General features: G+C 36.8%; 2 protein-coding genes across 7 annotated transcripts in view; one reads left to right on the top strand and one right to left on the bottom strand.

The window, feature by feature from the left end:
• wdfy2 (WD repeat and FYVE domain containing 2) overlaps positions 1 to 4,698 on the top strand; it is a 42,100-nt gene extending 37,402 nt beyond the window's left edge. For all 3 annotated transcript variants that reach the window (XM_069889754.1, XM_069889756.1, XM_069889757.1), the window contains one exon: positions 1 to 4,698. In XM_069889754.1, the coding sequence (XP_069745855.1) occupies positions 1 to 30 (30 nt within the window). In that variant the 3' untranslated portion in view covers positions 31 to 4,698.
• The window catches only part of LOC138738805 (dehydrogenase/reductase SDR family member 12-like), a 26,587-nt gene continuing 16,512 nt past the window's right edge, over positions 4,275 to 14,349 (bottom strand). For 3 of the 4 annotated variants that reach the window (XM_069889760.1, XM_069889758.1, XM_069889759.1), the window contains 5 exons: positions 12,250 to 12,311; positions 12,013 to 12,117; positions 8,485 to 8,575; positions 8,222 to 8,359; positions 4,275 to 6,660 (listed from right to left, as the gene is read on the bottom strand). In XM_069889760.1, the coding sequence (XP_069745861.1) occupies positions 6,521 to 6,660; positions 8,222 to 8,359; positions 8,485 to 8,575; positions 12,013 to 12,117; positions 12,250 to 12,311 (536 nt within the window). In that variant the 3' untranslated portion in view covers positions 4,275 to 6,520. The remainder of the gene's footprint in view (positions 6,661 to 8,221; positions 8,360 to 8,484; positions 8,576 to 12,012; positions 12,118 to 12,249; positions 12,312 to 14,349) is intronic. The other variant, XM_069889761.1, reaches the window with a different exon arrangement.

Here is a 14,349-nt window from a genome sequence, read left to right on the forward strand (position 1 = left end):
CTTTGGGATATGACTCCTGTGGTATCATGACCTGCTCTAACTTAGGATTGTAAGGGATTCAGTCCAATGGGCTAGTCTGCACATGGAAGATCAGTCACGAATGTTAATACAGAATTCTGGCTTCAAAAGGGAACACAGGAATTCAACATTTTCCAAAGCAGCCTTGCAAACCCTGATTAGTATTTGCCGAAATTTAAAAGTTGCACAATGATTCTGGCAAATCTAGACTGCAAGGGCTGAAGTATGATTTTTCAAGAGCGTTATTTGTACAGTTAAGATGTTTAATTTTTCTGTAATTTTTTTGACCAACCTAAAAGATTTTTAATTAGCAGATTTTTAAAAAAAAATATTGTGAAAAGTTCTTGTCTGTTCATGTTTTTGTCCTGTTGCTCCCTGATGAGTGAATGATTGTCATGCTTGAGAGATGTTTTGGTAACATACTTTGCAGTAGTTGAATAGTTGTTTGTGCTAGGAAATAACAGATTGATAACATAGTTTTTTTTCTCAAGAGAAAAGGGAAAACTAATAACTGGATTGCAGTGAAAGGAAAGATGTGAACCTAATTATCTAAACAGCCCTTTTGATCTAAAACAAAATTTGTGAAAACATTCCATGTACTTTTCAGTGATTTAACCAGCCCATGAGTGCAGAAGTTTGGGCAAAACGGTTTTCCAGAGCTTGAGATGTAAATAATTAGAAGCTAGAAACACAAATTCGAGGCATGGCATGTTAAATGCAATATATGACAATAGGATGAACAATGGAAAAATATACCAGTGCAATCAATTTTAAAGTGGTTCTCTCATTATGTTCGAAGAAGATTAGAGAATTAAGGAAGAGAATGCGCCTTTCATTTTTACCTTGAGGGCTGTTCTTTTGATTTCCAGTTTGATGTGATTTTTTTTTTTTTTTGCTTTTAAGCCCTTCTTATTTACTATTGTGAGTGGCACCTGAATATTCTGCGAAACCCTGGTGTGGTCAATGAGTATTATAATGTGTCATAATGTTCTATGATCCAATTGAACTCTGATCTGATTAGTTGAAACTTAAATTTCTGACCTTGCTTAGATGGCACATTGTTTATCTGAGCTTGTGTTGGGACTGAAGTCTCATGACTAAGTTGTAGAAACTTGAGTTCAGTGAGAAGCAGCTCAGTTGATTAGATATGTCTGCTCCACATTGGAGCTCTCAACTCCATTCCATTCCTTTTTCTATAGATGTTACACACACAGAGTTCACTCAGTTCTTGCTCAAATTTCTGATGGTCATCTTGTTTGATGGACCTCTGTTGTTTCCTAATACTCTCAACCATCTGACCCTATAGCAAATGATGAAAACTGGGGTTTGGGTTCTCAGGAAGGCTTGATGGATGTTGCTGGATAGTGATAGTGTTGAGTGGAAAATACCTAAAATAGGAGAATAAAAACCTGGTATTTGTATGTTGCCTTTGCTGGCTTCAATTTCTCCTATCCATGGAATTATTTTGAAGTACAATATTAAGTTAGCAAAAGAAATCATTAATTTGAGAATTTAGCTTGTTACAATTTAAAGGGACGTACAAGAGACGTGAGTCGTCCAGATTGGCCAAGTTAATAATTCAATTTGCCTTCAGCAAATGAATCCTGGCCATGCTTCATCCTTTCCATTGTGTACTATACTCATTAAAGAAGTTCATTGCCTGATGGCTTGCAATTAACATTCATTTCACCTGCTGTACTACTTGAAAATGTTAACAGAAGGAACCAATCCCATTGAAGCACAACCTGTAGTGACTTTTATTAGCACAATGTTTTCAGAGTAATTAATGTTCAAATGGATATTGGAAATGCAATAAAAAGCTCTTTCGTATCCCTTGATTTCCCTCTCTTTAAATGTGTTTCCAGTCCTGAAAGTTCTGTTGTCCCTGCATTGTTAAATAGAGTTCTAGATTTGCTTTGCATTTTGTATAGAGAAGTGCTTGTAGTTTTCTAACTAAAATGGTTTGGCTAAAATTTGAGGATCATGATTCTTTCATTATTTTCTCTTCTATGTATCCACCCTCTTAAAATTTTCAATCAATACTAAAACTTTCACTTCTACTTGAGGGAAGAAGTGCAAAAGCCCCATGGCAGTCTGATAATCTTGTATAAGTGAGCACCATCAGCCAGTGGTTGTATTTTAACTTCGGTGGGTGGGGGGGGTGGGGAGAGGAGAGAGAAATAGTTCTTCCTGTGAAACATTTGCATCTTGAAGAGAGATAAGAGAGATTCACAATTAATAGCTAAAAATACAATCAGCACTACGGGAATTATCCAGGCAAGTGAGGATTAAGTTTCCAAATGAAGGGAGAGAGGTTTATTCTGTAGCTAAATTTACTCCATATTTCAAAGCAGTCAAGACATTTAGACAATTGTACCAGTTTGTCATTAGAACTTGCTTTCTGTTTTCTTTGCATCTTGATTTATAAAATCATTCTATTTAGCCTTTAAAACTGAACTTTGCCATAAAAGACCCCATATTCTAATATATACCACCATTAACTTAAACCTACCCATTAAGTGCATGGGGGGGGGGGGGGGGGAAATAAACAGTTTGAAAATCAATCTGCAAATGTGCTAGGAGTCTTCTGTCTACGATGGGCTAATAGTCCCAAACTACTTTAAGGCACTATGTTGCCTGAAAAGTAATCTATAAAGCAATTTGCACCCTCTCTTTGACACCATGCCCAGCCAAAAAGTATAATGCATGTTTTAAACCTAACTTTCCGTGGCAATGGAACATTATCTCCTGAGCAAATTTGCTTCAACAATGTACAAATTTTTAAACAATTGAGAAAGTTATCAGTTGAAAGGAAAAAAATGGAGATAATATTTGGTAAGGTCATGACTGATCTTTAACCTTTATATGAATCTCTGCAGCGACAATAGGTGACGAGCCCCATAGCTTTTTTCAGTAAAATGTCTAAATATTAGCCTCGAACATATGAAGACATTTGTTTCTCATCTTAGTTCTGAATGGTCAATCGGCCACTTGCATTGATCCCTGGTAGTAGCCACACCTACCGGGGAAACCATTATGCCTATATCTATTCTGTGAAGCCATGTGATAATTTGATGCTATTTTTTTTGAATTTTCTGTCATTCTTCTAAATTATAGTCTGCTTGATCTTTGGTCATCCAACTTGTTTGTCTCCCTTGCCCTCCGTTCCAAAAAAATCCCATGACTGTCTGGTACACAATTATTTCCGGTGCACTCTCATCTGGGTCTTTTTGTAGTAAGTCATCTGTACACAGTCTCTTGCATTGAAGACCACTGTTTTGTTTGTACTTAATTATTGTACCTTCTATTAACTTTTCAGGCAAATCATGGCACAATAAAACTGCATAATTTTGGAGAGACTGCTTCAAATGTTGTGTAGATTGGATGCAATCCTGAAACTCTTGCGATTTTATTGGTGTTCTGGAAGTGTTTTTGTTATAAATGCTTGTACCTAATAATGTGGCTTGACCTGCAATCCACATTAATAGCTATTGTTGAGGTCAAGAAGCCCATTGTACCAGCAATTAAATTTTTTAAATTTAATTATCTGAAGATGCTTATAAAATTGCTTTCATTAAGTAACTGGCCATTCTAGAACTAAATTTAAAGCAAAATTTTCTGTAGTTGAACAGTTTTGTTGTTAGGATTTGCTAGGAATGGTTGGTAGCAAGATTCAGGGTATATTTTTAAAAAAATAAAGTCCCAGGAAGCTATTGAACAAAAACAGTTACAAGATGTACCATGTAGAAATAATGTGAATTTGAAGTGATCTTTATGGATTTTTATTTGTTCATTTGAAGTATGTGTGTGATATTCAAGATGATGCATCCCTGATTCTACCCTTCCCCTCCCTCATTTGGGAATGCTTCACTGGGGCTGTCACAAGTAATAGCTGATTGGACTTGGATACAATTTATTTCAGGACCCCAATCATTTTGGGTACATTGTTTACTTATGAGAAATATTCAATCTGGTTGCAGCAATGCAGATATCACTCAATTTTGAGAGTGGATTATAAATTTGTGCTCCATAGGGGAGAAAAGTTGAATTAGAAATCAACTGAACTGGCTCAAACTGGTCCAATAATCCTCTCAAGATCGTTTTTGTACTGTACAACTGACACTTTAGAATTATATCCAACCTATTGTATCTCACCTTGAGGCACCACTTTATTCAAAGTCTGGTCAAGTTCCAGTTTCATTGGAATGTAATCATTATTCAACCCATAACAGGAAAAAAAAACCAACCAGGTCAGATGAAGAAGTATCAGCAGTTTTATCTGATTGACCACCATTTGGAAATGATTTAATAATTTGAGGTACTGTACTTTAAAAATGCAATCAAATCGTACTGCAAGGAAATGAGGATTCCCAGGAGGTGGAAGAATTTCATGTATGTATGTTGATGCAGTGTTTTTACACTTTGTATCTCTATGAATTTGAATAAAGTTGCTTTTTGTGCTTCTGAACTAGAGCTCCTCCTCATGGTAAAAGAATGAAACCAATCTGGTACATTCTGATCATTCCAAAATAATTTTCCTAGGTTTGTTTCATAACTAATGCTATAATTCTGTTCAACATTTAAATATGATGTTAAATATTTAAATTGTGACTATATTTGTGTATTGGCAATCACAAAATAAAACCAGTGTTTGCAAGAGCACTGGATCATTGACACAGATTGTGTCAATCCTCTGTGGCATTTATTATGCATTATCTTCATTTTTAACTGATCTCTCGTTGAGTCATACATTATGGAAATGAGCCCTTCAAATTGCCAAGCTAATTATCACACATTTAAACTAAATCCATTTCCCCCTCATTCCCTCCAGTGCTGAGCAGCTGATCTTTGCTTGTATAATTTGAAGTAGTGGCTTCTCTTTCCTCTTCACTCATAATTTCTTGGCCATTTACTTTGCAGGCTCTTGTCAATGTTAATTAATGGTGTCTCTGGTATTTCCCTCCCTCCTAAGCCTTGGTGGGGGGAAATATAAGCAGCAAATATCTGTTTTAGCCAATATGACCAAGGATAGCACTGAGCTTTAGGTGCAAGTGCAAGGTGCTCCATTCTCTAATCTCACCTGTAATATTGATTACAGTCTAATCAGAAAACTTGAATCTTGGCTCTAAATTCCTTTGTCCTACTTATCAGCGCACAAGGATTTAAGAAAATAGAGCAAATATGATCCAAAGTTGTCCTTTCTGCTAGCCTCAAACTCCATCTCTGTTGCTTTATGTAAAGACCCTGTTGTCACTTTTTGCGGCCTTGCTTCACCTGGTAATCCAACACACCAGTTGGCTGTGCAATCCTGCGATCGATGGAACTGTCATTGTGCAGGAATTCTCATGAGGTCGTGAGTCATTTATGAATTGATACAGTGAAATGAGTGAATTTTTTTCAAAAAAATATTTTTTGTCCAATTGCTTGTTTTTTCATGCCTGAATGACAGCAATTCTGAACATACACCCAATTAACCTGCAACCCCACCCAGTACATGGGAGGAAACCTGAGCCTCTGGGGAAAACCCAAGCAGACATGGAGAGAATGTCCCAATTCCTTACAAACAGTGCGGGATTCGAACCCCAGTCTCGATCGCTGGCGCTGTAATGGTGTTGCTCTAACTGCTATGCCAACCATGCCGTCACTAGCAACTGTATTTACTCAGCAGACATGGTCTACTGGCCTGTGGCAAACAGCAGAATCTACTTAGTGACAAGAAGGATGACCGGCAAGAAAATATACAAGTGAACCGGTGCGGACTCGAAAGGCCAACATGGCCTGTTTCCGCTCCGTAAATGGTTATATGGTCATAACAAATCAAAGAAGCATTGAAATATTTAATTTTTCAAAACTATGCAAGACACTTAAAAAGAATGTCAATATCTTAGAACTCAAAAGAAGTTTGGGGAGAAATAAATTGAGCTGCATGAATTGGGAGAAAAGAATGATATTCAGCATGTGAACTTTTTTGGAAACAGGAAATTAAATTCAAGTCCCCTGTAAGATTGAAATTCTAATTGCGGGAAAAAAAATTTGAATCTCCAGTGAAGAATGGAAGTAAAAAGGTAAATACAGAAAGCAGCTCTGACAGTAGAAAAACTAAGATGAGAATGTAATTTTGAAGAAGTGATTTCCACCCCCCCCCCCCCCCAGATAAATAAACAGAACAGAGACTGGAGATGCAGGAAACTGCAGCAGAAAAAAATAGTTTGCTAAAGGAACTCAGGATTTGGGAGTGGGAGAGCGAAGTTCGGTCAAAACTTTTCATTGGAACAAAATGGAGGTGAACCACTAAAGACAGATGGCATATCAACATTCTACTCAAGGTGCAGTAGGTGGCGAGGGATGAAGGCAGGTCTGCTGTACAGAATCTGGTCAGAGATGTTAGTTGAATGAGCTGCTGTAAGCAAATTAGACAAGTTGTCATTGTATTGAAGCTCTCTGTGAGCCAACAGAATCAAGACTTGTGGTTACAGTGAAGATCTGAATATCCACACAAACTTCACTTTGGACTGGCAACCCTGTCAGTGCCAGGTTTAAAGTTTACTGCCAATTCCTCCAGAGTTTTCATCAGTTCTGCCTCCTCTGAAGCTGTTGCTCTTGTCTGGGCCAAAAACAGGTGACTAGGCACAGGTTTCCTATCTAAATGAATCAGAAGTAAAAATTAAACCTACCATTTTTCAAGAATTCTCCAAACAACACAAGGTAAGTTATGCAATGCTTAATTAAATTTTAATCATTGAAAATGTTTCAAATAAAGAATACTTAAGAACACTCCTAACATTAAATTGCAACACTAAATTTGCAAACTACTTCATGTTGCAGAACAAAGCCTGTGGATGGGTGTTCTCAAACTGTGTGACATGATGAAGATGGTTCTCCCACCATGCCCAAAGAACATCACAGCACAGGCTCTTTGACCCATGATGTTGTGCTGACATGTATAAACTTCCCCCACAACAATCTAATCCTTCCTTACCCTCACATACATAACCCTCTATTTTTCTTACAACCATGTGCCTACCTAAGAGTTTTAAATGACCCTTTGTTCGTTACAACTGACAGATGAGTTTGGGCCAGATGTCCGCTTTTTAAACACATTGCAACTTGAGTCTCCTCAAATGACCTTTTTAAAGGTTTTATTCTTTGGGTTGTTCCAAGTCTGTTCAAGCAGGCTAGTTAGCAGAGATAGTGTGCAATTCTGCCATAAAAACCACTCAACCCTTGTTCCAATGTTTTGATAACATCAAAAAATCTGTTTTTGTGTGGTCAAGTTATAGAATGCACAATAGTCCGCTCTTTTAAGCTGCATATCTCAACCCAATTTTATCTGATCCTCTGTCACAATATCGTATCCCCTCCATTGTTCACCATACCCACTGATTTTTGTGAAGAAAAATTGAGCTATTTATGCATACTGAGCAAATTGACCCCCACTACCTTCTGTGCCAGAGAAAGCCAGTGTCACATTCAAAACCTGAGTGGAGAAGAATTTTTTTTCTGACTCCTGGTTCTAGACACCATAGCTTGTTGAACCCCAGAATTTTGCATGTTTCACCAAGACCTCCCCTCATTCTTCTAAACTCATGAATGCAGACCTGGTCAACCCAAATTCCTTGTTCCAACAGTCCCACCATCCCAGGATTCAGTCTGGTGAACCTTGTGTTGCATTCCCTTCAATAGCTAGTGTATCCTTTCTTGGGTAAGGAGGCCAGAAGTGCGCACACACTCCAAGCATGATCCAGTGAGGCTCTGTAGAATTATAGAAAAACATCTTGTACATCAACATTTCCTAATCCAACACCTTTTAAAATTGACACTCTGCCTCCTGATACTCCTACTAAAGACAGCTTCATGTTTATCAGGCTTGTATTTGCCCATTCACTCAACTTTTCTAAATCGCTTAGGAGACTCTGCATCCTCCTTACAACTCACAATCTCACCCAGTTTTGTGCTTTCAGTCACAATCTTGGGAGAAAGTGATGAATTTGGGATCTGGGATTCCCAAACCTTGTGAGTATTGGGGAGGGTGGCAGATTTCCTCGCCTTGTCTCAGATCATTTTAGACATTTTTTTAAAAAGTCCTATTTCCATTGTTGCACAACTACACACTGGTGGAAGGTTTACTTTATCTGAATGACTTGCTTCTAGGAGAGGAACTGATGAGCAAGATGTACAATAGCAGGTCAGACCATTGCCTTACCTTGGAAGAAAAGGCCACTGGAATGCTGCAATGCTGCGTTAGAGACAGCAAGCCAAACTAACGTATCTGCCCCCTGGGCTGCTGTCCGCAACCTATCCTTCATCCTTGCGTGGAAATTGGGCATGGATGTTTTCACAGCTTGCCAGAGAAATGAAAAAGACATTAGCTTAAAGTCAAACCAGATGATATTTAAAGATGGGAGGCATTCAACTCCACATCAAGTTAGGCATGCACTGAAAACAAGTTGTTTAATTTAAAATTACCTGGTGTATCTGCCCAGCCAGGGTGCATGGAGGAGAAGTGGATGTCCTTGTGCATTTTGCTCCACTGTTCTGTCATAATGACTTGCTGACGCTGGGTGGGAAGGACAAGTCCAACATGAAGAATGCAAAAGAGGACAAATGTTAATGCTGGATCTATAATCCACAAGCTATTTGTGTAAATAGAAACAGCATGTGAGAGACAGACTTGACATTCCACCTGATGAATGTCATTTGATTCAAGATACAGAATTGGACAGGAGTTTTGAGAACAGTTATGGAATCTTGATCTGGCCAACAGGGCATTACATTAGCATCCAGGACTAGAATATTTTAGTGAGCCACACTGAATACAATTCAGCCCTGGCATTGCAGAACAATTTTCTACCCAAAATACAGCACGCCATCAGTTCTGTACTGCAGGGTCTGGTGTTCTACTCCTGTGTGGTAAGTAGCTGAGTTTGTTTTAAACTTAATTTTTTTTGTGAACTTTGAAAAATACATATAATAATCTTCTACAAATACAAATAAACTATTAACTACAACCCTACCCCCACCCCTCCACTAAACTAAAAAGAAAGCCCAAAAAAAGAAGAAAAACCCTCCCCCTTCGGAGCGTAAAAGAAAACTATATTAAATGTTTTATGTTTGGAGTGCCATTCACTTAACTTTTAATGACATATGCTCCAAATACAAATTCCACATATCAATAAAAAGAGAAATTATTTCATAAATTGTTACTTCTTCTAAATATAAACACGATTGCATTTCATTATTGCCATCTTTGCCAACTCAATTGTATATCATTTTTCCATGTTACAGCAATACATTTTCTTGCAACTGCTAATCCTAATCTTAAAAAAGTTAAATGCGGTTTAGTCATTTGTGATTCTATAAAGGGCAAATTAATATAACTCATTAAACACATCAACTATTCCAACTGCAAATCTATTTTGAACAAATCTCTGAAAAATTTTATAATTTTCTCCCAAAAATATTTAACCTTCTCACATAACCAAACAATGTATAAAGTACCTTTCTGCTTCCTACATCTAAAACACAATCTGTTAAACTAAATCCATATCTCTTCAATTTTTCAGGCATCAAATATAATTGATGCAGATAATTATAATTAACCATATTATACCTAACATTAATTAACTTTGTAACACTACACATTTTAGACCATTCTTCCCATGTCAAAACAATATCTAAATCATTTTCCCATTTCTCTAACTTTATTAATATTAACCTTTTTCAACTTGTAATTTCATTTGACCTGGAAAAATTAATTCCTGCCCATAATTCTTCCAAAAATTATGAAGTTGATAATAAACAAAGAATTTGGCAAAATACCATACCTTTCTTGTAACCTTTCAAATGAGCAAAACTTCCCTGCCTCAAAGCTATCTAATATACAAGCTAATCCTCTAGTCTGCCAGTCCTTAAAATGAAGATTATTTAAAGAAAAAGGAATTAATTTATTTTGATATAATGGTGCCCTTATAGATATCTTCCCTTTAGAACCTGTAAGTAAATTTCAGTTAATACCAAACATTCATTATATGTCTTAAAACAGGTAACTCAAATGTTTCTAATGTAGGATTCCATTTATAAATAAAACCAGCAATATTATTTTCAGAAATCTGATCCATCTCTATCTGCCCATCTAGGAGGTTGTACTATATCAAATAATCTATTAATAAACTTCAATTGAGCTGCTTCATAATAATTTTGAAAATTAGGTAACTGCAAACCTCCTAACTCAAAGCCAGGTTAATTTTTGAATAGAAACTTGACAATTTACCTTTCCATAAAAATAACCTAATTGCTCTATTTATTTCCTTAAATTTTTTTTGGTAGTTAACTCTGTATTGATTGAAAAAGGTATTGTACATGAGGGTATAAATTCATCTTTATACATTTAACCCTTCCAATTAAAGTCAATGGTAAATCTTTCCACTTATTTAAATCAATTATAATCTTATTTAATAATGGTTATACAATTTAAATTGTAAATACAAAGTATCAAGATTTATATAATTACTCCTAAATACTTAATTTTAGTGGACCATCTAAACTTAGTTATTTGCCTACAGTCTGAATAATCTTCATCAGCTATTGGTAAAATCTCACTCTTTTCCCAATTAACTTTAGAGCCTGATAACTTACCGTATTGATATAACAAATCTTGTAATAACTTCAATGAACTTTTTGGATTTGTTAAATAAATCAGAACATCATCCGCAAACAAACTAATTTTATATTCACTTCCTTTCACAGTTATTCCTTCAATATTCAAAGTCTGTCAGACAGTTTGAGCCAAAGGTTCTAATACCAAAGCAAACAAAGCAAGGGAAAGAGGACAACCCTGTTTTGTTGAACAAGATAAATTAAAAGAATCTAAAATCTGATCATTTGTCATTACTCTTGCTGTAGGTCCAGCATATAAAGCTTTAACCCAACTTCTAAATAACGAACCAAAGTTAAATCTTTCTAATACTTTAAACAAAAATTTCCACTCAACTCGATCAAACGCTTTCTCAGCATCTAAAGATATTAACATTGGTTGATTCAATTGCTGTTTTGCTACATTAATTAATGAAATTAATGTTTTAAACTTTCAATGAACTTGTGACACATTTGTCACGGGGAAGTTAAACTTATTGGTTGACTGAACTGTGTGAGTGAATATTGATCTACCTCCACTCACAAATTTGGTAATTGATTCATGATCCCAAATAAAGACCAGATAGACCATTTTCTATTAAATTCTACAGAATATAATTGAGTTGCTAACTTTCCAGCATCATCCTAAGTATTGATCTTTATGATGAAGCTGTGTGCAATTCCAATCAAAGGTCTTGTTTTTTTTTAAATTTGGCAGTTTTATTTACAAGTGGGTGGGGGGGAAGATACTTGATGCATGTTTTATTGACAGTCAAGACTCATCCACTGGGGTTAATGAAGATCATTTTGCTTATCAGCTGAGGAAGGCAGGACACCATTGTACTGGAAGCCCAGTGGTGAGTGCAATTGTAAGTGTTGGGTCAGCTGATAAAGACTCCAGACTAGAACTCCTAGTTCAACTTTAAAAGATGAACTTTTTAAAACAAAATTATTTAGTTATTTGTGTCATTACAGACAAAAAAATCAATGGATAAAACATTAATCAAATATCCATATCCCATGATACAAAAAACTTTATACTTTTTCTCCCCAACCCCCTCCTTCCAAAAGGAAAAGTACAACAATACTAGCATATACAATCATTAATTATTATTAAAATTTCTGATTAAGAGGGGTGGATAAGGTAGAAAGGGGAACAGAAAATTATTCATAAAATCCATATATGGTTTCCAAATACACTATAAAAATATTCAACTCTATTCCTTAAACTCTATGTAATTTTTTCAAAAGGTATACAATTTCGCATCTCACTATACCATCTACTTAAGGAAGTGTTATTACCATCTTTCCATGATATCGCCATACATTTCTTTGCAGTTGCTATGGCTTTAAAAGACAAACCTTGTTTTGTGCATATGCCATGGTCCCATCAAACTGTCCTTTGTCAAACTGCAAATCTTCCACATTTAGTTTCTGAACCAGCATTCCTCCTGATGATACTGTGATCTAGAAAATGGGTAAAGTGTTTGATCAGAGCAGACCGACAGAAGTTGCAAACTGGTTTGCATTGAGCAGAGGAGAGGGGGTGGGAGGTGCTTTGAATGCACAACAGGCTGTAGTAAATGTAAATGAGCTCACCACCCGGGCATCTTCATATTTCTGCAGGAGAGGTACCAAAGCTGTGGTGAGAATATACACACCTGAGGAAAAAAGGTATATAAAATGGAGGGACAATTTTCTATGTTAGTTCTCAAAACTGCAGAAGATGGGTGAAGCCTTTTACAGTCAACTTGCTATTCTCTAGACACTCTGTATATTCAAGAGGGAAATGTTTGTGTGTATTTTGGTCAGTATGGTTCATAGTGTGAAAAATATTTAAAAAATTTTAAAACTTGCTATCCTCTCATTGCAAAATGTAATGGAAGATTCTAACCTGTTTTTTTTTTAAATTTGAAGCTCTGGGTTCTGCAAGGCTGAGAACCTAATTGTTTTTTAGAATCAGCAGACATAAGCTAAATTCCACCGAGGGGCCAGAGATGCTGTTATCTGAAGAAAGGACATCTGTGTACCAAGAACATTTAATCTTCCTGCTTGTTTTGGTCACAGACTGTCAGAGGCCTAGCCTTGATGCAAAATAAACCATTGTATTCAAAGTGATAAGCTGAAAATTATGTTTTTCATTAGTAGCCTAGCATGCTAGCTTGGTTGCTTATCTTTCTTGCTGTGCTGGGAATAGGTGCTTGGGTAAGCAGTTTTTGGGAAATATAAGTCATGGTCCCGCTGCTGAAGTTTGAGACTCTCCAAGAGGTGGCAACATCTCTAAGAAAGAAGAACTTCTGGAGTCCAGCCAATGTCCCGGTCAGGGGAGGTGGAGAAGCTGCTACCGGCGCTCTGACAACCTACTACAAGTGTGCAGTCGTTGCCTCGCTTTAGCAGTTGGGACCAGTCCAAGCGTTGATAAGTATAGTTGGGAAGGGCTTGCATATTGTAGTGTGAAATCAGCTTTTGAATTTGTAATAAACATTTGTATAATCTGAACTGCTCTCGGTGTGTGTGTCTATTTTCTTTCGGTAGCTCAAACACTGTGACCAATCTAAAACGAACAAAGTGAGAGGTATAAGTTTACCCAAGACATTAACTGCCATTGTCTGCTCCTTTCCTCACTGCTTCAGAATTCTGGAGTCACCACAGGTTTTGCTTCTATCCTCTTTACTGCAGTTTCCCCAAGGTTGACATCTGAATGGGAGCAGGATGGACAGGAACCAGCACACTCAACATCAATAAGATGGAGATGATCATTGACTTCAGGAGAGGGAGAAGAGATCAATGGGTCAGAGGTTGAAGGAGAAGATTAGGAATAAATATCTCCAATGACCTGGCCTGGAACAAGCACATTGACATGATGATCAAGAAAGTGCACCAATACTTCTACTCCTTTGTAGATGAAGGAGGTTTGAGCTGTCCTGTGCTTTCAACAATTTCTACAAGTGCACCATTGAAAACATACTTGCTAGATGTATGGCAGTGTGGTACAGGACCTGCTCTGCTCAAGACTAGAAGAAGCTGCAGTAAGTAATGAATGCAGTTCAAAACATAATGCAAACCTCTCCCTTCCATAGATGCCAATATTAATCTCCCACTGTCAAGGAAAGGCTGCAATGTACTGAAGGATCCATCACACACTAGACATTATCAGGTTTTTTTTACTCTCATTGGGGAGAAGATTCTAAAGTGTGAAAACACCAACTTAAAAATGTTTCTTCCCTGCAGCCATCAGAAATGGACCCAACAGTGCCCTTAAACTGCCCTTGCTTGGTGCTAATCATCTTTCTTTTCATTATAATTCCATACTCTAAATTGCTAAATTGTGCTCTTCAAACAGTGGTAAGAGTGTTACAGATAATGTTAGTTTGTCTCTACCATGTCCAGGTTCTCTAATTCACAGGAATACAAGAAACTAAAACCTCGTGTTCCGCCAGGATTCTACCTTCACCACGTATATTCCGACAAACAAGGAACTACATTGCGTCACTGGACCTAGCCCATCCCAGGAGCCACTGGAAGGCCCTCAGCCTCTCAAACCAGCCTCAACATTTCATAAGATTATCGTTAAATCAATATTATTTTAACTCCACCTGATGTAATGTCACTAATGAAGAAGACTTTTTAAAGTATAAAAAAGATTTTTTTCCTGCACCCTTTGGGGAAGAGAAATCCAAACTTAGTATCTACTGAGAG

Source organism: Narcine bancroftii, chromosome 7 (assembly GCF_036971445.1).
Source record: "Narcine bancroftii isolate sNarBan1 chromosome 7, sNarBan1.hap1, whole genome shotgun sequence".
Classification (NCBI taxonomy): Eukaryota; Metazoa; Chordata; class Chondrichthyes; order Torpediniformes; family Narcinidae; genus Narcine; species Narcine bancroftii.